Below are 24,929 nucleotides of genomic sequence, written 5' to 3' on the forward strand. Positions count from 1 at the left end.
AGAGGAGTAGAATAACAGCACGTACAGACTTGGTGCACCAGTGAACCAAGGAAGGGGTGATTTTTGATGGCCTCCCCTCCCCCTGGAAGCCCTCTGTGCCACCTGAAAATATGCACCTGAGGGCTGCACAGCCCTTGGCGGATTTTTATTTTTGATGACACAGAGGCTGTCCAGGGGGAAGGTGGTGTGTGTGTGTGTGTGTGTGTGTAGTTGAAAGTACCCTCCATGCACACTAGCACCAGTACTGTATTAATCTGGAACTCTCCAGAGGCACCAGTGCTTCATCATCATCATCATCATTATTATTACATTTATATCCCGCTCTTCCTCCAAGGAGCCCAAAGCGGTGTACTACATACTTGAGTTTCTCTTTTACAACAACCCTGTGAAGTAGGTTAGGCTGAGAGAGAAGTGACTGGCCCAGAGTCATCCAGCTAGTTTTATGGCTGAATGGGGATTTGAACTCAGGTCTCCCCGGTCCTAGTCAAGCACTCTAACCACTACACCACGCTGGCTCCCTTAGTCAGGATGTCCACCACTGTTAGTATTGAGAAAGACTTGGAAAGGCTCAGACTAGATTGTTATTGTTGTTATTGTCATTGTTTATTCAATTTCTATACCACCCTTCCAAAAATGGCTCAGGGCAGTTTACACAGAGAAATAACAAACAAATAAGATGGAACCCTGTCCCCAAAGAGCTCACAATCTAAAAAGAAACATAAGATAGATACCAGGAACAGTCACTGGAGGTACTGTGCTGGGGGTGAATAGGGCCAGTTTGGGGGTGAATGGGGCCAGTTACTCTCCCCCCGCTAAATAAAGAGAATCACCACGTTAAAAGTTGCCTCTTTGCCAACTTAGCAGGGGCTCTGACTGCCTTCATTTTTTGTTTGATTATTCACTCTTTTGCTAGATCGGAATTACTTATAAAGGGGATATTTCAAATCCAACTTACGTTAACTATTCCTAATATCTCCTTATGCAAATTGGTAGGCATTGCCTGTATTTGATAGAGATGTGAATTTTGTACACCCAACTCTGCATATATTGGCTTATTAGTTAATACAGGAGATAAAGAAAATACAGCCTTACCTGTATGGAAATGATATGAAAAATAGCTTTGAAAGAGTATATTATAAGTGGAAAAAATAGCAAGACCTGCCCCAATACAATGGGAACCTAATACACAAGTATGCATTTTGAACTTCCTTTGACTTGTGCTGTTCTCCTGGCTTTTCAGAGATTATCATCATCAACCATCCCTGTCCCTTACTTGGATCTGCATTGTAACTGAAAGCTTTAAGAACATAAGAACAGCCCTGCTGGATCAGGCCCAAGGCCCACCTGTTCCACACAGTGGTCCTCCAGATTCTGCTGGACACCTACAGGCAGGACCTGAGGGCATGCCCTCTGTCCTGCTGTTACTCCCCTGCAACTGGTATGCAGAGGCATCCTGCCTTTTGAGACTGGAAGTGGCCTGTAGCCCTCAGATTAGTAGCTGTTGATAGACCTCTCCTCCATGAAGTTATCCAAACCCTCCCTAAAGCCATCCAAACTAGTAGCCAACACCACATCTTGTGGCAGAGAATTCCACAAGTTGATTATGCGTTTTGTAAAAAAGTACTTCTGTTTGTTGGTCCTAAATTGCTTGGCAACCAATTTCAGGGGGTGACCCCTGGTTCTAGTGTTATGTGTGTGAGAGAAATTTCTCTCTAGCCACTTTCTCTACACCATGCATGATTTTATATACCTCTATCATGTCTCACCACAGTTGTCTTTTTTCTAAACTAAGAAGCCCCAGGTGTTGTAGCCTTGCCTCATAAGGAAGGTGTTCTAGACCCCTGTTCATCTTGGTTGCCCTCTTCTGCATCTTTTCCAGTTCTACAATGTCGTTTTTTAGATGTGGTGACCAGAATTGTATGCAGTACTCCAGGTGTTGCCGCACCATAGTTTTGTATCCGGGCATTATAATACTAGCAGATTTATTTTCCATTCCCTTCCAAATGATCCCTAGTATGGAACTGGCCGTTTTCACAGCTGCCACACATTGAGTCGACACTTTCAACGAGCTGTCCACCATGACCCCAAGATCCCTCTCCTGGTCAGTCACCAACAGCTCAGATCCCATCAGCGTATTCTTGAAGTTGGGGTTTTTCATCCCAGTGTGCATCACTTTACACTTGCCAACACTGAACTGCATTTGCCACTTTGTCGCCTACGCACCCAGTTTGGAATGACCTTTTTGGAGCTCCTCACAATCTGTTTTGGATTTCACTGCCCTAAATAGTTTGGTATCATCTGTAAATCTGGCCACCTTGCTGCTTACCCCAACTTCTAGATCATTTATGAAAAAATTAAAAAGCACCAGTCCCAGAACAGATGGACCCTACTTCTTACTTCCCTCCATTGTGAAAACTCTCCATTTATGCCTACCCTCTGTTTCCTGTCCTTTATTGACCTAGTACTGAGTCTTTTCTTATAAAGCCCAAGATGGATGTTTTATCCATCCAAAAAACAGTATCGCTGAGAAAAATGGCATGAGACTAGAGTCTATAGAACCACCTAAATGTTCTCATCAGAGCTGACTTACATATTGTGCAGAATGAGGAGGTAGATGGATGCAGTAGAATTCTGGACCGTATCCAGACTTCAGATGGTGGTGGGTGCAAAGCTATATTGCCCTCAAATATTATGAGAGAGCAAACGTTTGAATTTTCTTTCATATAAAAAGCTCCCTGCATATAGTAAATTAGTTCATCAGGGAGAAACTACATTAAACCTCTCTCTGATACAGAAATTCAGATTTGCAATCACATTTCAGTCTTCTTGCAGCACATCTTCACTACCCGCTTCATCCTGGAAACTTTGGCTTATGACCTATGCAGGACTAAGCATGTTGGGGACATGGACAAATGTGTGGTGTCACGGGGAAAACTGGCCTTCATTTGGGCTAAATAGCTATGCCCTGCAAATCGAAGTCAGTGCGAAGCATCCTGACACATCCATCCTGAATTCCCCAGATTCTTAATGAAGTCCCAAAGCAAACAATGGGTCTTGAACAAAATATGGTTCCAAGGAGCTTGAACATCTCCACCCTACAAAGCAAGCTTCCAGGCAGCTATTTGGATTTGGCAGTCCTTTGTCTTGGGATCTATATGACAAAGAACATCCCCCATTATCTCTTTTGTACTTTTAGTTTCCCTTTTTTACAGCCCATTAGGAAAGATTACAGGAAAATCATCTAAATAGTTTTTAACTTTAGACTCTAGTATTGTATTTTCTGGACATGAGACACCAGCCTTGAGAAGCCACCTAGTTGGTGACCTTTATCTCAGAGTCTCTTAAGGTACACTCACAAGATTTATGCCACTCTGCCTCCTTAAATCTCCAAGCAGACCCTATTTCTCTTTGTCCCCCCTCATGTGGACTTGCATGGTTGAGATCTTGCCGTCGTTTACCCCAATTCCCTGGAAAATTGAATGTGCTGTTGTGCTAGATTAGCTATTGGCTATAGTTGGAACCCTGAAATGTAGAGTCCAGAATTGCTGAGGCCGGGCTGCTCTTTGTGTGGGCTTGCTTTGGGCATCCCCGCCCCATATCTGACTGCTTTGGAAACCCCATTGTTCCTTTGCTGGCTGATGGCATGTGGAGTGCCTTTGTCTTGAAACTTAGTACCAATCCGGCACCTTTTGCTTTACTCAGAAGCCAGCAGATTAAGGACAAGTATTAACACTGCTCTTATTCCCTCTTTATTCCACTTTCCCTCTTCTGCCCACACTCCAAACTGCCAGGCAATTAGAGCCTCCTCTTTCTTTCTTACCCCTCCCCAACCTGAGAGTTGTTTTCATTCCCTGCGCAAAGAAGATTGCACTAAGGTTGCCAACTACCACATTTAGGTGTGGCAACTATCTCTGCTTTTTAAAATAAAATTATTTTTATTTTTGAAAGCCTTGTCTCCGAATCTATTTGGTGGTCTGAGGTACTCTGACATTGCCTTGCCGCTCTCCAGACTGCAATCTGTTTGTTATTCATGCTTGTAAATTTGGTTTCAAGTAATTTCTCCATTTTGGGCTCAAAGCATAGGTGTACATGCAAGTAGTGTACCTGTGTGTGTGTGTGTGTGTGTGTGTGTGTGTGTGTGTGCGCAAGTGTGCCAATATCCCCTCTGGTCCTTAGAAGACTGATAGTATTGGGTGTGGGGAGTTTTGTCAATTTAACTGATGCTTCCTCAGTTTTTCTTAAACATTAAATTATTATATTTTCCAGTGCACATCCATAGGCTTCTTTCAAAGGACAGGAGAGGAGAGCTGGTCTTGTGGTAGCAAGCATGACTTGTCCCCATAGCTAAGCAGAGTCTGCCCTGGTTGCATCTGAATGGGAGACTTGATGTGTGAGCACTGCAAGATATTCCCCTCAGGGGATGAAGCCGCTCTGGGAAGAGCAGAAGGTTTCAAGTTCCCTCCCTGGCTTCTCCAAGATAGGGCTGAGAGAGATTCCTGCCTGCAACCTTGGAGAAGCTGCTGCCAGTCTGTGAAGACAATACTGAGCTAGATAGACCAATGGTCTGACTCAGTATATGGCAGCTTCCTATGTTCCTATGACAGGGTGGAGAGGAACCAGTTATCCTGAACATATTTTTCCTTGACTATGTCAGTTTCACTGGAGAGACCACCAGTGGGGTTGATGAAGATAATGGTGGTGAGACACTTTTGAACTGTTGCAAACATGATAGGATTGCATCAGAGTCTTGTTGATGGGCAGTATTGACCACCATCTGGAGTAAGAGGGTATGAGGGGATATGGCAGCATTTAAAACAGGCAAAGCGTAACTTTTGGGCAGTGGTCATGAAGTGGGGAAAGATTCCTGAGTGATAATTTAAGTGCTTCAAAATGTATTTCTGATTTTAGCTTCAGAGAACCCCATTTATATATGTATAGGATAATCTCGGAGGGTTGTTTTTTAAATGTTAAAAAAAAAAGTGTACCCATGTTTTTCCGGAGTAATTTTTCTGGTGGCGTATTCTGAAATAAGTGGTTTTATGTGATCTTCTGGATTAACTTTTGAATCTTTGAATAAGGAATGCTTGATAGCATTACATGCAGTAATAGGTTTCAGGTCATCAAGGTAATGCACTTTTCCTTTCAGATCTTATCTAATACAAAAAGGAAGAGAATTATTACTGCATCAACTTCCTACAGTAGCTGGTTTACTTTGTTAGAAGAAAAATAAATATAACCATTGTGTGTGTGTGTGCTGAGATCGTAACAAAATTATACACAGGGATGAAGAGGAAGCTATAGTGTGTTCCCTGGAGATAAGGAAAGTGGTTGGTTTTTTAAGTTCAACTGAGAGTACATATAGCATTTGATAAAATATTTAGGAATGTTTCTGTTTAAAACACCCAATTTTTCAGTAAAATGACATCAGTTATTGATGGACATTATTTTTTTTATATAGGAGGAACAGAACAACAATTTTTATACAGGAGATATATATTTTTTTCCCCAGAGAAGGAGGCAGTGGGGCAGGGAGCGGAGAATGTTGGTTTCAGATATATTTGACCTGTATTGTTTTCAGTATTTGTGAGACATCTTTGAGGGGTTATATATCAGAAAGGATTGGTACCAACTTTAAAGACAAACTGCCATAAGAAATTGCACACAGTTTATTTATGTTCTTTTTTAAAATGCAGGAATGAAATAAATGATCTTTTAAAAATCATTCATGTTCCAGGCAAGTTCTGTACATAGTGATGCTGTTTTTAGTCTCTCTCAGTAAATGCAGCATTGCCCTATATACTACTGATGTGGTTGAGCTGTAGTTGTTGCTAAATCCTTTGATACCCCCTGCTGCTTGATTCTGGGTGGTACTTTGTTTGGCTTCTTCTCTTTTTCAGTGACTCCTGAAATTCTTCCCTGTGCTCAGCCTCCACCCCATCCTTTCTCTTAACCCTGCACTCTTGACTTTTTAAAAGCAGACTCATGCAGAAACAGATTTCCTATGGAAATACTCTCTTCATTGCAAAATTATATATAACAATATAAAACAACTAGCTGAACCCGCACAGAGCATCTGTGTGGCAGTACACTCCCCCCACCTTCTGCCCCCTCCCCCTTCTGCCTCAGCCTCTTCTCCCCCCAGCCTCCTCTCCCCCTGCCCCTTCTGCCTTCTCTTCCTTCCTGTTGTCCTCCACCACTGATTTTCCTCCTGCTCCTTGACGGCGGGTGTCCGTTGTTTTGCCACCCTCTCTGAGGTCCGGTTTCCTCCTTTCTTCCTCCTTTCCCCCGGCTCTGCTGTGCCGATTCCCCTTCAGTTTTCCTCCTTTCTCCTTCTCCCCCCCCCCGACTCCGTGCCTGCCTCCCTTGCTGCCGTTCCCTCCCAAGGCAATGTTTGGAACTCTCATAGGACCTCGCAAGAGTTCCACCAGGCATCCAGATGCATCCGGACGCAGTTCCCTACACAGTCGGCCATAAGAGAATTAAATATATAGATGTTTAATGTTGTGCAATTTACTTTCAAAGCAGTACCTTCCTAGACAAAATTAGATTTGTAAATTCTGAATTTATTTTTAAACTGTGTTAAGGCTTTGATTGTGTTTAACATTTGTTGTAAACTGCCAAGAGATGCGAGTTTGGGGCGGTGTACAAATATGCAAAATAAGTAGAGTGTTTACAGTTTATCAATGCCATATTCTATATCATCAGGAAATATGCATGGAATATCATCCCGGAGGCAGGGTAATTGTTGGCAGTGCTGCAGTTTTGAATCCCAGAAGCTGCACAGGGGTGCCCTGTGCTGATATGTGGGGTTTGCTGACAAGTGGGGACCAATAATTGGGGTAAAGGAAGGGCAGGTTGCCCACAGTGTGCCTATCTATGGCTTGTTTCCTCCTTCTCCAGCTGTAACTAGCACTCATGACTGCTCAAAAAGTGTTAGTGAAATTGGCCTACAAATGTAATAAATGCATACTACATTTTTCTCCTGTCCTCCTTAGAAAGAATTCAAGGTAGAATACAGGGTCCACTACATTTTATCTTTACAACAGCCATGTATGGTAGATTATAATGAGAGAAGGAAGTGACTGACACAAAGTCACTTAGTGAGCCAAGCAGTGATCAGTTGTCTCTCCCCACTACTTTTTTTTTGGGGGGGGAGGGGGTGTTGCAATCCTAGAGGGTATCCAAGTTGTCCACTGGCTAGAGAGGGATCACAAATGGATACAGGACGACTGTGTATAGAAATGGGATCCAGTTATTAAATGTTGTACTCCTCTTAACTAAATAAATGCAAAGAACCTTGTGGATACTTTTACGTAAGAAATCAGATCTGTTCTTCTGATCAGTTCAATTGCAAAGCTCATTATCTCAGTAGGGCTTAGTTTTCCCATAAGTACATACTTGCATGCCTTGAGGCATCTTCTGGAAGCGCTACCACTCATTAAAAGGCATTAAAACAGTGCTGCATCGAGGAAATGTCATGAAAACCTTATTTCATCATAAGCCAAATCCCTATGAAATGGAGAAACAAAGGGCCTTTATTGCTGCTTTAGCAGAGAATCTGTATTCTTTATGTTGGAAGAATTCAGAGAACTTCAGCATCCTTATAAAGCACCATTACCAGAATGAACAATGCAAAGATTATAAATGCTCTTTTAAGTCAGATTATGGGGAGCAAAGTCTCCCCATCAGCTTGTGTGCTTTATTAGAAAACATCAAAGTAGAATAAATGATGGAATAAAATGTACTGATGCCAAAAGGATCTGTATCCACCCGCAGCACAGCATCCCTCCACTGGCTGTTGCTGGTGTCTATCTTGTGTTTTTCTTTTTAAGATTGTGAGTCCTTTGGAGACAGGGACTTCTTTCTTTCTATCTATCTATCTATCTATCTATCTATCTATCTATCTATCTATCTATCTAAGTTGCTTTGGGCACTTTTGTTGAAAAGCAGTATATAAATATTTGTTGTATTCATATTTGTAGTAGCAAACATATTTAAAATGTTAATTTCTTTCAGGCCGACCCATAGGAAAAATTCTGGCAGGGGCCAAATGTTCTGGTAATAAACTACATCTTTAAAATGACAATAATGAAAGACAGATTCAGAAGAGTTTTTTAAACTTGGCATCTTTCCCTAAACTACCTCTGGATGCTGCAGTAATGGACATGCCTCTGTAAACCTGAAGTAGGCATTGTCCAACTTGTTGCTTATCATTCTTGTGTCTCTTGAAATCTCTCTTCTGAGATTTCGATTCATGTTTTGTTTATACCTTGGGTGCACTACTCAAATGCGCCAGTGGGTCAGAACCAACCACAACTTGGTATACAGAGGCCGAGGTAAATTTTCAGTGCACTTTTATATTAAAATTAGTTATTTAAAATATTAATGAAAGCGATTTAGTTACTTCTAGATCAAGGGATCTACAATTTTAACCAGGGATAGTGGCCATAAAATAGGCCCTGCCCCTACTCAGTCAGTGGGTCATATGGAGTGCATGCCAGTCCCAAACAAATACCATCCTCTTTTCTTCTCCAGTTGCAGTTGGTTTCAGACTGCAATCTTAGAGCTCTTCATGGCTCCCGCTGCAGAATATTCCTATGTGGGGACCAGCAAAAAAGTCCCTGCATGCCAGATCTGTTGTACAGGTCACTATACTTGAACACCATTTTCTTGATGAAACCTAGCTTTCATAAAAGCTTCCCCATCCCATTTGGTGTAAGTGCCAAAAGAGAATGCAGCGCTGTAAGAGAACCTCATGTGGTTTTAATTCTCACTGAAGTGGTAAATCAATTCATAATGCAGTTGGGGGGAGGGAGCCTGAAGTGGTGCAGCCCAGATGCAAGTTTATCACTTCAGTGAGAACCTCAAGCTTCTGTCAGTTCAGTTCTACTGATCCAGCTAGAGAGCATTGCTAATTAGCAGCAAACCAGAAACCTTGTGGCTGTTGAACTGGTACAGCTGCTGGATAAACCAGCATAAAAGAACAGGCAAGCAGGAATATTGGAGACAAAATAAGAAATAGGAGGATTAGATGTCTCTGTTCTACAAAGTATACAAGTAAAAGAGTAACTGAGAAAACTGAAGCTTTTTATTGTACATGCTTTTCAAATATCCAGTATGATCAGATATAGTCTGACAGATCATGACAAAATGTTCAGTGTTTAAATTCCTTGAATAATTGAGGACTGTGTCAGAAATGCATAGATTTAGAGAGGCAATTCAAGTCTTATCTGTCTTGGTGTTGGTGTTCTTGCATAGAGATATTTTATGACCTCTAGTGGTGATCTGTGGTAAATATTGAATTATTACTCCATATTAGGTGGCCTTTTTATATTGAATTAAGGAAATAAATGGAGAACTATCTAGTATGTATGACATAGTAATGTTGACAAATGGTGAATGTAGTAGTTTGGGAAATTGTAAATACTAATTGAACAAAGAGGCATCTTTTGAAAGTGGTGATTCTCTTACATTTAGCAGCGGGGGAGAGCAACTGGCCCTGTTCAACCCCAGCACAGCATCCCATCAGTGGCTGTTGCTGGTTTCTATATTGCTTGTCCCTAAGGGAGATTCAGACAACTTTCCTAATTTTGCTCTCACAGGTACTGTCTAACTGGCATCCTTTGTCTTCAGAGATGTGGAATGGAAAAATTTCTATGGAAAAATGTCCCAAATGGAAAAGGTTCCAGAAAAAAATTGGATACTCCCCCCCCCCCCTGTAGAAATTTCTAAAAATTTGTTGGCTGACATCTGGACTATTGTTGCATACATTTAGCAGTATTGGATCTAGACTACTGCTCTGCTGTTGCTTGAGTAGGCTTCCTTCTGAAGCCCGTGGTGTGTCCCCAAAATATGCGAATGAAAGTTGTGCAGCCCTCAGGGACTTATTTTGCAGACACACTGAAAATCACTGCTTCGCTCACTCAGGTGACATGCAGCAGTAGTCTGGAACTCACACTGGCATCAGTGTGAGGGTGCCAGTTAGATGGCATGAAATGCTAGTCCGGTTGTTGGCCCTTCTTTCATAAAATACATTTGTAACAATAAATGGGTGCCAATGAAATATTAGTCAAGTCTTGTAATTTCAAAATTGTAACTAATGTTTTTCAGATTATTAATCCCTAGACGTGTGTGAAAAAGCACATATGTTTTATTGATATGAGTGTTTCAATAAAAACTATTTTCATTTAAACCGCTGAATGTGTTTCAATATAACATTTAAACCACATTGAGTTTTGTTTTTTAAATTGATTTCCCCCTATATTTCAGTGTAAGCACTTGACTGCTTGAAATGCAGTGTGGATGGTTAATATGTTGTGATTTTATTTTACTAGATAGATAGGTCAAATAACATGTCAAATCAGATCACCATCTATTTAGGGCATCAGGAGAATATGCACATGAAAATTATCAGGGGGAAAAGTTTATGCAAATGAGAAAACAATTGCAGTTCAGTTCCTCATCCACCCCAGAAAACCCACACCTCTCAGTGCCTTTGTGGTTAATTAATTGCATTTTGCTTTCTTGCTGTCTTTTCTTGCAGGTACAGGAGAAAGTGGCAAGAGTACATTTATTAAGCAGATGAGGATTATTCATGGGTCAGGCTTTACAGAAGAAGACCGGAAAAGCTTTACAGTACTAGTTTATCAAAACATATTTACTGCTATGCAATCAATGATCAGAGCCATGGACACTTTACAAATACTGTACTCCTCTGATGAGAATAAGGTAGGAATCTCCACAGAACATAGCCTGCTGTCACCTAGTAGTGTTCATTCTCTAAATCATAAAAAGTAATAGCAAAACAAACTCTATAGCATAAAAACTTCAAGAATTGCTGACTTCAAGACTGTCAGTGTTAACGCTCTGAGCCCAATGATGACACCCTTTATGATGAAGGGGTCAGGAACAGTAGTGGAATGACATGATCCCTTCCCTAGCTCCTCCTTTCTTTCACAAATGACTTCTGTTCCTCTCTGCCTAGATTGGTCCATCTAACTCAGGCCTGCTCAGTTTAGCCCCCCCCCAGCTGTTTTTGGAGTACAACTCCCAGAATCCCCAGCCACAGTGGCCAATAGCCAGGGATTATGGGAGTTGTAGGCCAACATCTGCAGAAGGGCAAAAGTTGAGCAGCCCTCAACTTTGTTCTCAATCTTGATTAAAATAATCTGAGAGATGTTCCTAAACTATCTTCAGAATCTTGATTAAATTGAAGTTCAAGAGAGTTTGAGTATCCTCAGGTTCATTTTGACAAGAATTAGCAATTATCACAGGGTGGGTTTCATGTGCAACAGTGGAAGAACAAAAGCAAAATAGAATGTTGTAGGCATCCCCAAGGAGACAAAAAATTGAGAGGAATTCCCCAGTAGCCTCATGGTAGTCTTTAACAGGCCCAGCGTGTTTCAGATAAAAATCTTTTGTCAAGGGCAGTAGAACACAAATAATTTAAAAAACTCCAAACAATTGTATTTGGACTGCATTGCTGTATTAAATTATGTTCAAGGGACAAAACAGAAACCAATCTTAACAAATCACAGACACATGTATAAAACCTTATAATATGAGCATGCAATTCAATACTTTCCAAATAGGCTAAAGGTAAAGTGTGCCGTCGGTTTCGACTCCTGGTGCCCACAGAGCCCCGTGATTCTCTTTGGTATGATACGGGGGGTGGGGTTACCATTTCCTCCTCCCGTGCAGTATGAGATGATGCCTTTCAGCATCTACCTATATCGCTGCTGCCCGATATAGGTGTTTCCCATAGTCTGGGAAACATACCAGCAGGGATTCGAACCAGTAATCTCTGATTTCTTATAACCATTCTTATGCAGGAGGATATATCTAAATATATAACATCCTACATGTAATAAGATAATTACACCAACTCATAAAGCAAACACACCATAGTCAAAGTAATGTATTAAAAATGCTTCAATACATCTTCACAAACCAAGCATAACAAAAGAGTTGTTTTTAAAACCCAGACTTGACATTCACAACATCATAAGGAGGCTAAAACCAACTAGCTTTACCAGAGGAGAGCTGGTCTTGTGGTAGCAAGTATGACTTGTCCCCTTAGCTAAGCAGGGTCTGCCCTGGTTGCATATGAATGATAGACTTGATGTGTGAGCACTGTAAGATATTCCCCTTAGGGGATAGAGCCACTCCGGGAAAAGCAGAAGGTTTCAAGTTCCCTCCATGGCTTCTTCAAGATAGGACAAGATTTTTTTTTTAATAGGACAAGATTTTTTTTATTGAACCAACAAACTACCAAAGCATACAGTACATTGCCAAAACACAATTATATACAAAGTGGTTGTTTGTACATGATATATCTACAAAGATTTACACACAAGGATTTGGAAACCCACAATGTTATGAAGTATATGCAGGTAGTACTGTAACTCGGGGGTAGGGGATTTCAAGGCACATCAGGTAACCGGGGGTGGGGGGTGGGGTTTACGTCCAACGTCCATTTCCACAATTTGTCCCATTGCTGTTTAGAAGAGATACTCTTGTCTTTTTGCATATAACCATACAAACTTTTCCAGAAGAGATTTACTGTCTCATCCACGTGAACCTCTTGGTCACGTCTTCCCTCCCTATTCCTATGCAGGAGCATTGCATAAATGACATACAGGTTTACTAACCTGATTACGAGAAGGGGAACGTTCCAATTCCCTAGTATGAGGGCACCTGTTCCGTCCCGTATCCTTGAAGGTTTCTTTCTGGGACCTCGAAAAGAGGTTCTATCGCTCAAACCCGAGGTTAGTTCTTCCCAAGTCTGTTTTTCCAAATGAGGCCACTCTAACAGCTTGCTTACTCCCTGCCACGCTCTTTTGGCTACCACACACTCTTTTAAGAAACGTGAGTGGGTTTCCCTGAATGTTTTACCTAGCTCACTAGCTTTCTGTTTGCAGGTGATTTTAGGGCATTCTTGCTGGTCCTCTGGGAGCCATGGCTTAGCCACATTAAGTGGTAGTACTTGATGGTATAAGCGCCACCTTGTTTCCCATAAATGGAAAGGGACTTTTTTCTCCTTAAAGAGAGCGATAGGGTGATCGGGTTGCAACAAGTACTGTGAAGTGCGGTGTTTGTAGCATTTACGTTCTAAATCAGGTTTTAAGAAACCCACTTCTAGAATCTCTCCATAAATTGTTTTCCTTAGCTGCTTAACTGAGGAGGATCCTTTAAATAGATCCGGTTCAACCTTCCATTTTTTAAGTGTGAATAACAAATCTCTCAAGTAGTCTGGGTGTTCTCTTTTTAATACTTGTGTGATACTTGTGTGTAGGGCTGAGAGAGATGCCTGCCTGTAAACTTGGAGAAGCCACTGCCAGTCTGTGAAGACAATACTGAGCTTCATATACCCAACGGTCTGACTCAGTACATGGCAGTTTCCTTTGCTGACTGGTTTTCTGTCACTGGCTTCCAATTGTGATCTCCTTGCTTCTTGTTTGGCTTGTTATCATATCAATCCAGTGTTGTCATGGGCAACTGGGCCCCCATTGGCTGGGGGGAGGGAAGGGGAACCCAAAAGTAGGGATGTGAATGGACCACGGTTTGAACTGTGGTTCAAGCACTTTTTAGGCAGGGGGACTGGGAATTTTAAGAAAAAGAACAGATCCTTACCTGCTCTCCACCACCCCATGCAGCTTCCTGCGGGAGCGGCGCACATTCCAATAACCCTCGCGTGGCACCAGCATGCTCATGAGGTCTGCACATGTGTGTGCACCATTTGCATGGTCAGGCACACCATGCTGACCATGCAAATGGCACCCATGCATGCACAGATGCTGTGTGCATGCTGGCACCATGCAGGGGTTATTGGACCATGCACTACCCCAGCAGGAAACTGCATGGGGTGGGTGTTCTTCTTTTTCTTGTTCCTAATTCCCCTGTCCAAAAAATGCTGAAACGGCAGTCCATGTACATCCCTACCCAAAAGGAGGGAGTTTCAAAATGTATAGAGTGGGAGGCAGAGAAAGCCCTTATACTGTGCTTCTGTTGTAGAGGATACAACAGGACTGAAGGGAGGAAGGTTTGATTTTGTGGTTTTCTCAGAACTAATATGCTGTGTTATTGCTGCTGTAACTATCTGGTTTTGCTGGATCTCAGAACTTGGTTGCCTGCCTTCCTTGAGGAGTTGTTTGTTTTGTTTGTGAGATAGTATTGTTGCGAGAAATGGAGAGTGGCAGTGCTCTCTCTCTCTCTCTCTCTCTCTCTCTCTCTCTCTCTCTCTCTCTCTCTTTGTAATATTTCTTGGTGATTGCTGTGATGAGCTCCATGTCTGGCCTTGAGACCAACTTGTGCTTCACTCATTGCTCTGGTCTGCTCTGCAACCTGCATTGCAAGGTGTACTCAGTCAAAATGTGGCTGAAATTACTCTAGTTGAGCTTATGGCTATACTTGCTGCTAAGTAAGGGTCCTGCTGTGGCAGCTGTTGTTGCAATGCTAGGAATGTAATGAGTCATAATTATGTGTGAGAGAGCAACTTGTGTCAATGATGTTACTGCAGTGCAGGCACTATGGCTGGCAGCAGATTCTGGGTCAGTTATTATAATTATTTTATTAGCCATTCTGGATTGTTTGAAATGTGTGTTCTGTGTTGGGAGGGACAGATTCCCTTTTACTGTGTGTTTCTGAAGTGTTTTTCAAGGCGGGGTTTCAATATGAATTGCAAATTGCAATGCAAAACTTGTAAGCACTGTGAGTGAAGCTTGTTCCAGCTATAGGGAACAATGGGAAAACCAAAAACACCCCACTGCTCCCCATGGGTAGCTCCTAGGGACACCAAAGTGGGTTGTGTGGTAGGGCATGACGGATGCTACCAACCATCCAACCAACAAAAGAAATGGGCAAGCAGGCAATTTTTAACCTTTCCTTAAAACTCCCATAGGATCCTATGGTTAAAAATTTGTTAAAGATTGCCTGCTTGCCCATCTCTTTTGTGGGTTGGCTGGTAGGTAGCACCTATGAGAACAGTGTGGTGTTTTGAGTTGGCCCATTGTTCTCTTATGGCCAAAACACTCAAAACATTTTGAGTTTTGTTTCATCAGAACGTCTGGATTGACCACTTTTTCAACAAACCAATTTGGCCTTTTTGTGTTTCGTTTTGAGCTTGAAACGAAATGCAAGGTCTATTTCGTGCACATTCCTAATCAGTATATCTCCACCATTCTTTAATGAGCAGTGGCACACCTAGGTAGTTTTGGTGCTTGGACCACCCCTGCTGTGAGGCCCCCCACCGTGAAGCCCTCCCCATAAAAAGAGAGCCTGCTTTGGGGGGCCTCCTGCTGTCACCCTGCAGCTGGCCCGCTGTGGGAATGATTTTCTTCCATGATGATTTTAGCTGCGATGTGCATGGCCGAGGGTGGTGGCTGGGGGGAAGAGCCAGGCAGGCTTCCCCCACCCATGGTGGTGGATGGAGTGGCCGCTCGGCCTGTCCGTCCGGCCCAGCACCTCTTGAGAACTGTGAGGTGCTCCAGTGCACCTGTGCAGATGAAATAGATTGTCGCGAGTCCATGATGCTGAAACACCTTGCAGTTCTCAAGGGTTGCTGGGCCAGACGGACAGGCCCAGCAGCTGCTCCATCTGCCGCCGCCACCACCATGGGAGGAAGGCCTGATTGGCTAGTGGCCTCCCGGCAATATTCTCTATGTGGGGCTGCTTCTGTGAAAAGTGTTCAGATGTATCAGCATCTGAAGTGAAACTACACAAGTCAAGAACTTGCCAAAGCAACAGCCAATTTGTATGCTGTACTTGCTTACTCCAGCATGATCCTTGTGCTGCTTTTCATATGGAAAACTTTATTAGCCATAGGATCTAGCATACTACATCTTCCCCAAACACAGCCTTTCCTCCTATTACTTGTACAAGCTAGCACAATGTAAATATGCACCAGGCTTTAAGCAAAGATTATTAATCAATATGCCTTGGTGTAGTGCTTTAATTTACAGGAAGTTTTTCACACCTGGCTTTTAATTTGCATCTCCTCCGAAATGGAGGTGTCCATTCACATCGGCCAAATTTACCCTGAAGTCCGTGTGACCTATAAGGGAGCACTTCACACACTATTCAGGTTTTTCATCCCACGTTAGAGTGTAGCCTGATTTATATCCAGAGTATGAGAGCCAGCATGGTGTAGTGGTTAGAGTGCTGGACTAGGACCAGGGAGACCCGAGTTCAAATCCCCATTCAGCCATGATACTAGCTGGGTGACTCTGGGCCAGTCACTTCTCTCAGTCTAACCTACTTCACAGGGTTGTTGTGAGGAGAAACTCAAGTATGTAGTACACCGCTCTGGGCTCCTTGAAGGAAGAGCAGGATATAAATGTATAAATAAATAAATAAATAATCCATTTTTTTGTATCGGTTTTTTGCTCAATATTTAGTGTTTGCACTACAACTCCTATCATCACCAGCATCAGAGGCCAATAGTCAAGGATGATGGGAAATGTAGTCCAACAGCTGGAGGGCCAAAGTTGCGCAGCCCTGCTTCAGAAGAACTAGATTGCACTCTGTGTGTGTATATAGATAGATAGATAAATTGTGTGTGTGTGTGTAAGGTTATCCATTACCAACCATGTTGGAAGGAAGTTACATCTGAACACTAAGGTCTTGTGCAAAGTCTGAAGGTATGCAGTGGAGCTTCCTTGCTGAAATTGAGCAGGTCTGGTTCTGGTCAATGTTTGGAGGGGGCACATGAAGGAAGAGCTTCTGGGTGCCTACCTCCCCTTATCACTCTTTCTAGCAACTAAAATTGCCCAGGAGATGGGAGGGGCAGTAAGAAAGCTGTTCAGAAGAGAGAGAAAGGGCAATAGATGAGAGGGGAAAATGTGGCCAATGGAGATTGCCTCACTGTGTGTGATTTCTTTCCCCTCCTGTGTGTTGCTGGAAGAGCTTTCTGAATTTTAATCCATAAAAACCTTCATAAGGACTATTTTAATTTGATGGCTGTTAGGGATGTGCAAATTGGCTTGATGTCAAACAGGTTCAACAACAAGCCGGTTTCGTTAGATGATCCAGGGTTAAACCGAACCACCCCCTGTTTGGTCCAACCCTGGAATGAACACCCCCCGACTGTTCAAGGGTTCCCAGCCTTTAAAAAAAACCTGATTTTTTTTAATGTCACCCCCTCTGGGGGAGTTGTTGGAGGTGGGGGGGTGGTCCACGGAGATCCCCCCTCCTCCTGCCAGCCTCAATGCCGCCCAAACCAGCCCGTTTGGCTAGCTCTTCCCCCTCAGTACGGTGGCCATTTTGGAGGCTGCCACACCTGAGCAATTGGCCTCTGAGAGGCCTGGCATGACCCAGGTCTCTGAGGCCAATTGCGCAGGCATGGCAGCCTCCAAAATGGCCACTGCACCGAGGAAGAAGGCCCGGACGGGCCAAAGAGACGGCCTAATGGGCCGGTTTGGGTTGCATTGAGGTCGGTGGGGGTAGGGGGAACCTCCACAGACCCCCCCCCCACCTGCCACCTCCAACTCCCCCAGAGGGGGTAAGTGACATTAAAAAATTTTTTCCAGTTAAAAGAAAAAAAGGTCTGACACCCTCCCCTGACCAAACCGGGGGGTGGGTTCAAGGGGGTGTCCGACCAAACTGGCCCAGGCGGGTTCGAGTCTGGTCCGGACTCAAACTGAACCGGGCCAGCCGGTTCCATGCACATCTCTAATAGGTGTACTATGTAGCCTGGCTCTAAGAGATACAGTGGAACATAGGAAGCTGCCATATACTGAATCAGATCATTGGTCTAGCTAGCTCAGTATTGTCCACAGAGACTGGCAATGGCTTTCCCAAGGTTGCAGGCAGGACTCTCTCAGTCCTATCTTGGAGAAGCCAGAGATGGACCTTGGAACCTTCTGCTCTTCCTAGAGCAGCTCCATCCCCAGAGGGTAATATATTACAGTGCTCACATGTGGTTTCTCATTCAAATGCAAACAGGGTGGACCCTGCTTAGCTAATCGGACAAGTCAATCTTGCTACCACAAGACTAGCTCTCCTCTCCTTTTTTCTGTTGCACCCTTTTACTGGTGTATCCACAGGCCTCTCTCCACTTAGAGTACAGAGATGTTCTGGGTATGGGCACTGCATATAAACATTACATTTATTGCAGAGTACCTCCTTTATTTCCTTGCCTTCTCCCCTTCCCCATGTATTCTGCAGCTATGTGTTTTAAGGTTCTTCTCTCTACTCATCACAAGGGAGGCAGAACTTCTCGTTTCCAGTTCTACTGTAATGTGTGTGTGTTTGTGTTTGTGTTTGTGTTTGTGTATAGATAGATAGGAACCAACTATTGCTTCCTTCATTTGTTGTATTGGTATCTTATCTTACCACCAAGGACTTCAGAGTGGTGTGTTCTGGATTCATAGGGAGTTTCCTTTCCTACTTACTTATTGATCTATTCCAGAACTGCTTAGCTTCAGAGATGTTTCAAAACCATTATTTGGGGTCATGCTTGTTGTAAAACACTGATGTGGAAATGAAAGTCGTACCATTCAGGTCTAGCTCCATGCTCTAGAAAGCCTTGAGAACATAACAGAAGAGGACCTCATAGTGCACTGGGGAAGACATAATGGCTCAAAGTCCAACTGGGGAAGCAGGGGAGAAAGGGTTTCTTCAGAATTTAAAAATAAAATTGCGTCAGGAATATGGGCTGGGATAGGGAATTGATAGTGGGGTGTATGTCTTTGCCAGCCAGGACTGTCTCTGTTAAACTTATGCTTAAACTTAGTGAGTGGATCCCCTCACTTTAACAGGAATCTTGCCAGTCTTGTTGGCCTTTTGCATATGGAAACTAATGGAGAATAAACAACCGTAACCATCGTTTCTATTTCCCCCCCTCTATAAATATCCATCTGTGTTTGTCACAAATTGAGAGAACGGTTTGAGAGAACAAAGTGATATGTTATGGTGCCAAGAAGGATGTTTTGGTTTAGTGTGTGGATATGAGTGAGCATGTGAAGTATGTGAGTGTAAGAAACTGAGAGTTAAATATGGCTACAGCGGAGTGGGCCTGGGGTGGGGGGGGGAGAGAGTTTCTCTCTAATATTGTGAGAGTACTGGAAAATGGGAAAGGGTTCAACCAGAGAAGGATTTTTATAATCCCCCATCTTCTGAAAGTTCAACGTCTTAAACTCTTGTTTGTTTTTGCAATGTATACGTGAGGTATTTATTGCTGTTTCCGTTTTACAAATGGATAGCTGAGGCTGAAAGTGTCTTGCTGAAGTCCCTACACAGTCTATGGCTGACCTGGAATTTGAAATTGGGATTTGAAATTGTATAGCTTATTTGCTGTACCATTTGAGGACCAAGACAATCATAAACTGAACTTTATTTAAACATGTTTGCAAGCCTCATTTTGCTATGTAAACCACTTTGCATTTTTTTAAAGTGACACACAAATGTTTTAAATACATAAATAAAACTAACAAATGTTTTCATAAAGGAGTGTCTCTTTAAACAGGATCTTGCTTATTAATTTCCTTCTTGCCTTGCTGCTTTTTTATTTTTAATCAACTATTAATTCATTGGTTTGTAGCCTAACTTATGCTGGCACAATGGCACTCATGCAAACTAATTTCCCGGTTTGCCCTACAGTAGCCCCCCCAACCTCCCCAGAAAGGAACTCCTGAGGGTTGGGTAGTGGGAACCCTTGAGATCTGGGTGGGATGGGATGTGGGAAGCTGGAGGGAGGGGGGAATTATCCTAGACCAGGCACAATATTTACAAACGAAGTGTAAGTTTAAGCTTGTAAAACACATAACTGTGGTAATATTCAGCTGATAATAAAGGTCAGTATTGTTTCTCTCTCTTGTGGTTATCTTTAAAAAAAAATTTAAGTATGTATCTTTCAAGATGCCAAATATCTCTATCCTAACATTTAGAATACTGTAATGGCTAAGGCTGAAATCTGTTTATTGAAATATGCATGCTAACATCCAAGACTCAAGAATGGTGACTGTTTTTGTGTGTGTTTCAGAGGTTGTAAATTCTGCTTGTAACCCTGTTATCAACAGCGCCATCTCACCTCTCCCCATTAGTTTTACATGCTCCTTTCTCCTGATCCTGCCCTGTCTCAACATGTTGGCTATGGAGGCCATAGATGTCTGTAGTGTTTTGTACCTGCTGCCAGGGGTGTGAGGGTGGCCCATGAGGCTCAGGCTCCCAATGAGTGACCCAGAGCCCCAAATCTCTTCAGCCACTTCTTTCTTACATGGGTGATGGGTGGTCATTGCCTCTACACTACCAGCAACAATTGCTTCTCGCCTCTGTCTCCTCCTTAAAAAGGTGTTGTGTTGGGGACAAAAAAAGATGCTTTTGCCTCCAATACAGCACTTGGCTCCTTCCAGTTTCCCTTTGGGAAGGAGTCAGACATAATTATTCTTGATGGGGCATGACTGAGCTTAATAATTAAGGGGGCGGGGCTGTGGGCCTGGGATCCAGATCTTTTGAGCAATGCTCGGGGCTGCTGATGTGAATGAGAAGGGTTGTGGATAGTCTACTATCATGAATTTGATCCAGGGATTCAGAATTTGATTCACCAGCTGAAGCTTGTGCTTGCCACAATGATTCCACGTGGTTTTCCAATATGGCATCTGCATAAGGTTAGTGTTTGGGGAATGGTAGTGGGCGATAGCAGTAATGTGTAAACTCCATTATAGTTTATGAAAAGTATCAAATGCTTAACATTTCCCTGGTATAAGAGACTCAGAGTATCCTGGGGAATCTGTTTGTGTCCTCATGGCCCTGCTGCATAATACTGTCTTGCCTGAGCTAGTCTGATGATGATGATGTCCAATCTCATTATCCATCCTGCTTCATTTTAATATACATGTGAAGATGGCACACAACTTAATGGCTGCCATTACAGCCATGATTCTCTGCCTGATAGCAACGAGTTAAAAATGTGAGGCAGGATGCACTTTGAAGTTGATATTTCCTCTAGCTTGGAAACAGCTGGCCCAATCGCTCAAAGTGTTTGCAAGACATCTTTGTCATGTCTGATCGCACTTGTGCCTATAGGTGTGGTAGACTGTCATGTAAGCAGGGTTTTATTAATCTCCAGTCAGCTTCCTTTTGAAGTTGAAAACTTTCAAAAATAGTAGACATTTCTGCCACTACTTTGTTTCCTGGACTTAATTCAATCAAAGAAGGCAGGCACCCCAAAGTATCTGTTTTTATCTGTATTGGGAAGTATTGGCTGAGTGGCCAAGTTCTTCCTTTCAGGGAGCTATGGGGCACGTCTGCTGTTTAAGAAGTCAAGCAGAGGCCAAAGGCAGACAGGATCTGCACAAAATGTACATAGTTTGACAATTCCTTTTGTTTCAAGCTATTCCAAAGGATTTGAAAGATTAATCAGCTGCATGATGTTGATTGTAGGAGTTCCAGCAGGCAATGTGCTGCAATAGAAATTTGGAAGAAAGATTCACTTGGTAGAGAGGAACTTAGGGTGCTGGGAACTTAAGTCCTATATATTTTATTTTATGGAGGAGGAGGCTTGTTGATCAGCAAAGGGACCCAATGCAATGGAACCAATGAATAGCTGACAAGTCCTCAAAGAGGTTGTAAAAGAAGAAGCCCCCTTTTAACAGCCTCTTTGAGGACTTGTCAGCTATTCATTGACTTCATTGCCAGGGGGTGGGTCATGAAAAGCCTGAATGAAGTCATGTCTGCATTAAGGAAACTGCAGTAAAAGGATTAATTATTCAAATGAAGTAGGGGCTGGGGGATCCCATGCAATTAATCTCAGAAGTTGACTCCCTCTTAAAGTAAAGTTGTGCCATCGAGTCTGTGTTGACCCCTGACGACCACAGAGCCATGTGGTTTTCTGGCTAATAAAGGTAGTTTTCATCACAGGGATTTATTGCAGTCCTTCTTCAGAAACTAATGGAACTATTTGGGTTTTTACACTCTTACAGACTGTGGGAAACACCTATATTGGGGAGCAGCGACATAGGAAAGATGCTGGTCTTGTGGTAGCAAGCATGACTTGTCCCCATAGCTAAGCAGGGTCTGCCATGATTGCATATGAATGGGAGACTTGATGTGTGAGCACTGCAAGATATTCCCCTCAGGGGATGAAGCCGCTCTGGGAAGAGCAGAAGAGATGACAACATCATCCCCATCTATTATAAATGTTTTATACTTTAGTCAATAGGGCTAGTCCAAGGACAAGCATTCCTTTTTGAAGACATGGAGCCACACAAGACAACATGTAAATTACATGGCGGGGGCCTATGTTTCTGTATTTTTAGTTGGAAGTTGTAGAAGTGTTTGGGAACCCCCAATGCAGATGGGGAAGTACAAGATTTTATTTTTTCTTCCTGCTATCTTTCCAATCTGGGGATCAGTGGGAGTGGGGGTTTCCCACTACCCCCTGAAACTAGCACCTGCAGGAAGCCTGATCAGGACTGTAATCCGGACATAGAATTAAAACCTCACTACCATAGGCCTGATTAGAATTGTGGTCACTCATGACTTTTATTTCCATTATAAAGCCTTAAAACAGCTTAGGTCCTGGGTATTTAAGAGAACACCATCGTCCTCTATGAGCCGTACTACTCATTGGGATAATCAGAATATGTCCGTTTGCAGTTGCCGCCAGCTCATCTGGTGGTTACTCTGAGATGGGACTTTTCCATTGCTACTTCTGCTGAAATTAGGGGTGTGCATGGAACCGGCTGATCCAGTTCGGTCTGAACCAGACTAGGCTAGTTCAGTCTGGCACCCCCTCGAACACAGTTTGGTCTGGGGGGGAGGGGTTCAGTTCATGAGCTTTAAAACATTTTTTAAAATCCCCCAACTTACCCCCTCTGGGGGAGTTATCCGAAGCGGCAGGTGGGGGGAATCTGTGGAGGTTCCCCCCTGCCAGCCTCCCTTAGTTTCAAAATTGGCCTGTTTTCAGGCCTTTGGTCTGTTTTCAGGCCTTTCCATCCGGCATGGTGGCCATTTTGGAGGCTGCCGCACCTGAGCAATGGGCCTCTGTGTGGCCTAGGTCATGCAAATTTTGGGAGGCTGGTGGGGAGGGGGAACCTCCGTGGACCCTCCCACCTGCTCAAATAACACCCCCGGAGGGGGTAAGGTTTTTTTGGGGGGGGGGAATTAAAATTTAAAAAATCACACACACACACCCAAACTGGCCCAAACAGGGGGTGATTGTTTGACCTTGAACAGTTGAACCAAACCGGTTCAACATCGAACATGTTCGACTTCGAACCCGTTTGCACATCCCTAGCTGAAATAAAGGCCTCCCCATCTCTGACAACTTTTAAAAATGCAGTTAAGTTACATTTGTTCACCCAGGCTTTTAATTAGACATTTTTAATTAGATACTGTTTTAATTGTTTTTTTAAAAATAGTTTTAACATTGTTTTAAATTTTAAATTATTGTAAGGTTTTAACCTTTTAATTATTTTATATTGTTTTGTTTTAAACCACCTGGAGACTTGTATTTTGGGTGGTATACAAATATGTTAAATAAATAAACAAATAAAATAAAATAAAAGTACAGGGACCCAGTTGTGCAATCTATCATTGTTCAGTTTGGTTCTCACATGATTGTCACATTCTTATCTGCCATCAGTTAAAAATATCTGCACCAGCTTTGTGTTCTTTTTGTAAATAATACAGTTTAAGACATCATAAAAGAAATCTGATTTTTTTTTTAAAAAAAATCTGATAATAGAAGCCATGGGGGTGGGGGGAGAGCTGATATATTTGAAGAATAATAGAAAATGAAGAGTTGCTATGATGGCAGCAATGTACTCTGTGTGAGACATTCCAGAATTCCACACCCCTTTCCAGATGGTGGATAATTTCACAATTTTTAAAACATCCAGAAAACCATTTCATTTAAGTGGCCTCGAATTGCATCAAGCCAAATGACACCAGTTATTTATTCAACAGGGTAGCTGTGTGTTTTTCCATGATATCAAATTCTGAGTTCGCACTGAAACCTAACTTTGTGTGCCAAAAGCAACAGTAAATACACATCTGTGCTTGTTATTTATTTCCAAAGTATTGTGGGTAGGAAATAGTCCTGATACAATTTAAAGAAAAGCTAAATTGCAGTAGATGTTTTTCTTATGAGTATGCAAATATAAGTTGCTGAATGTCTAAGATCTGATAATATACTCAAGTGCTGATGGCACCTTTTTATTGTTCATTCTTGTCCCCTGCAGCATAGTCCCAAGTATTGTGGTGTAACTGAGGTTTCACTATGTTGTTTCAGAATTGCCTGAATAGTTCAAGAATTAAGGGACCACTAGCTCAAAGAATGAGAAGTGTCACTTCCCTCCCCCCCCAAAACAAAGTAAAACACAGCCTGGAGTCAAAAAAAGAAAATATTTTTGTCACACACAAGCTGGCCAGCAAGTTGCACCAGAGGGTCGCACCCAGGTTTGGGGGCACATATTGAGCTTGGCCACAGCTGGAGGACAAATTGTGCCCCATGCCATGCCCACTGAATCTGACATCAATCGCAAGGGGGAGAGGCAGTGCCTAGGATGGGGCCCATCAGCCCTGGCAGAGCGTCCCTTCCCCAGTCACCAGTTTGTGGAATTGCTGACTGGCACTTCCTTTCCCTGCCTTCTCGAGGAGGCAAGGAAAGGAGCTCTGAGACACAAATTCCACAAACTGCTGACTATGAAAGGAAAGCTCTGCTTGGGCTGACACGCCCTGTCCTCTGTATTGGCCCTGCCCCCTTGCGTCTGATGTCGGAGGTGACGGATGGGGCCACTGCCCTGGAAAGGGTCCATTTGGACCCTCTCCCATCCCTCCTCAGTCAGGGTTTCATTGAAATGCTGGTTGGCTGGGCTCTCCCCTCCCCCGACCTCAGCACAGCTAGTGTTTCAGTGCAACACTGGCTGGGGAAGAGAGGGGTATGCCTTGCGCCCCCAGCCAGAGAGCCCTTCATTCACCAGCTGGGTGTG

General features: G+C 43.1%; 1 protein-coding gene across 2 annotated transcripts in view; it reads left to right on the top strand.

The window, feature by feature from the left end:
* The window catches only part of LOC128347645 (guanine nucleotide-binding protein subunit alpha-14), a 67,004-nt gene that overhangs the window by 27,379 nt on the left and 14,696 nt on the right, over positions 1-24,929 (top strand). For both annotated transcript variants that reach the window (XM_053302576.1, XM_053302577.1), the window contains exon 2: positions 10,544-10,728. In XM_053302576.1, coding sequence (XP_053158551.1) covers positions 10,544-10,728 — 185 coding nt within the window. The remainder of the gene's footprint in view (positions 1-10,543; positions 10,729-24,929) is intronic.

Source organism: Hemicordylus capensis, chromosome 2 (genome assembly GCF_027244095.1).
Source record: "Hemicordylus capensis ecotype Gifberg chromosome 2, rHemCap1.1.pri, whole genome shotgun sequence".
NCBI classification, from domain to species: Eukaryota; Metazoa; Chordata; class Lepidosauria; order Squamata; family Cordylidae; genus Hemicordylus; species Hemicordylus capensis.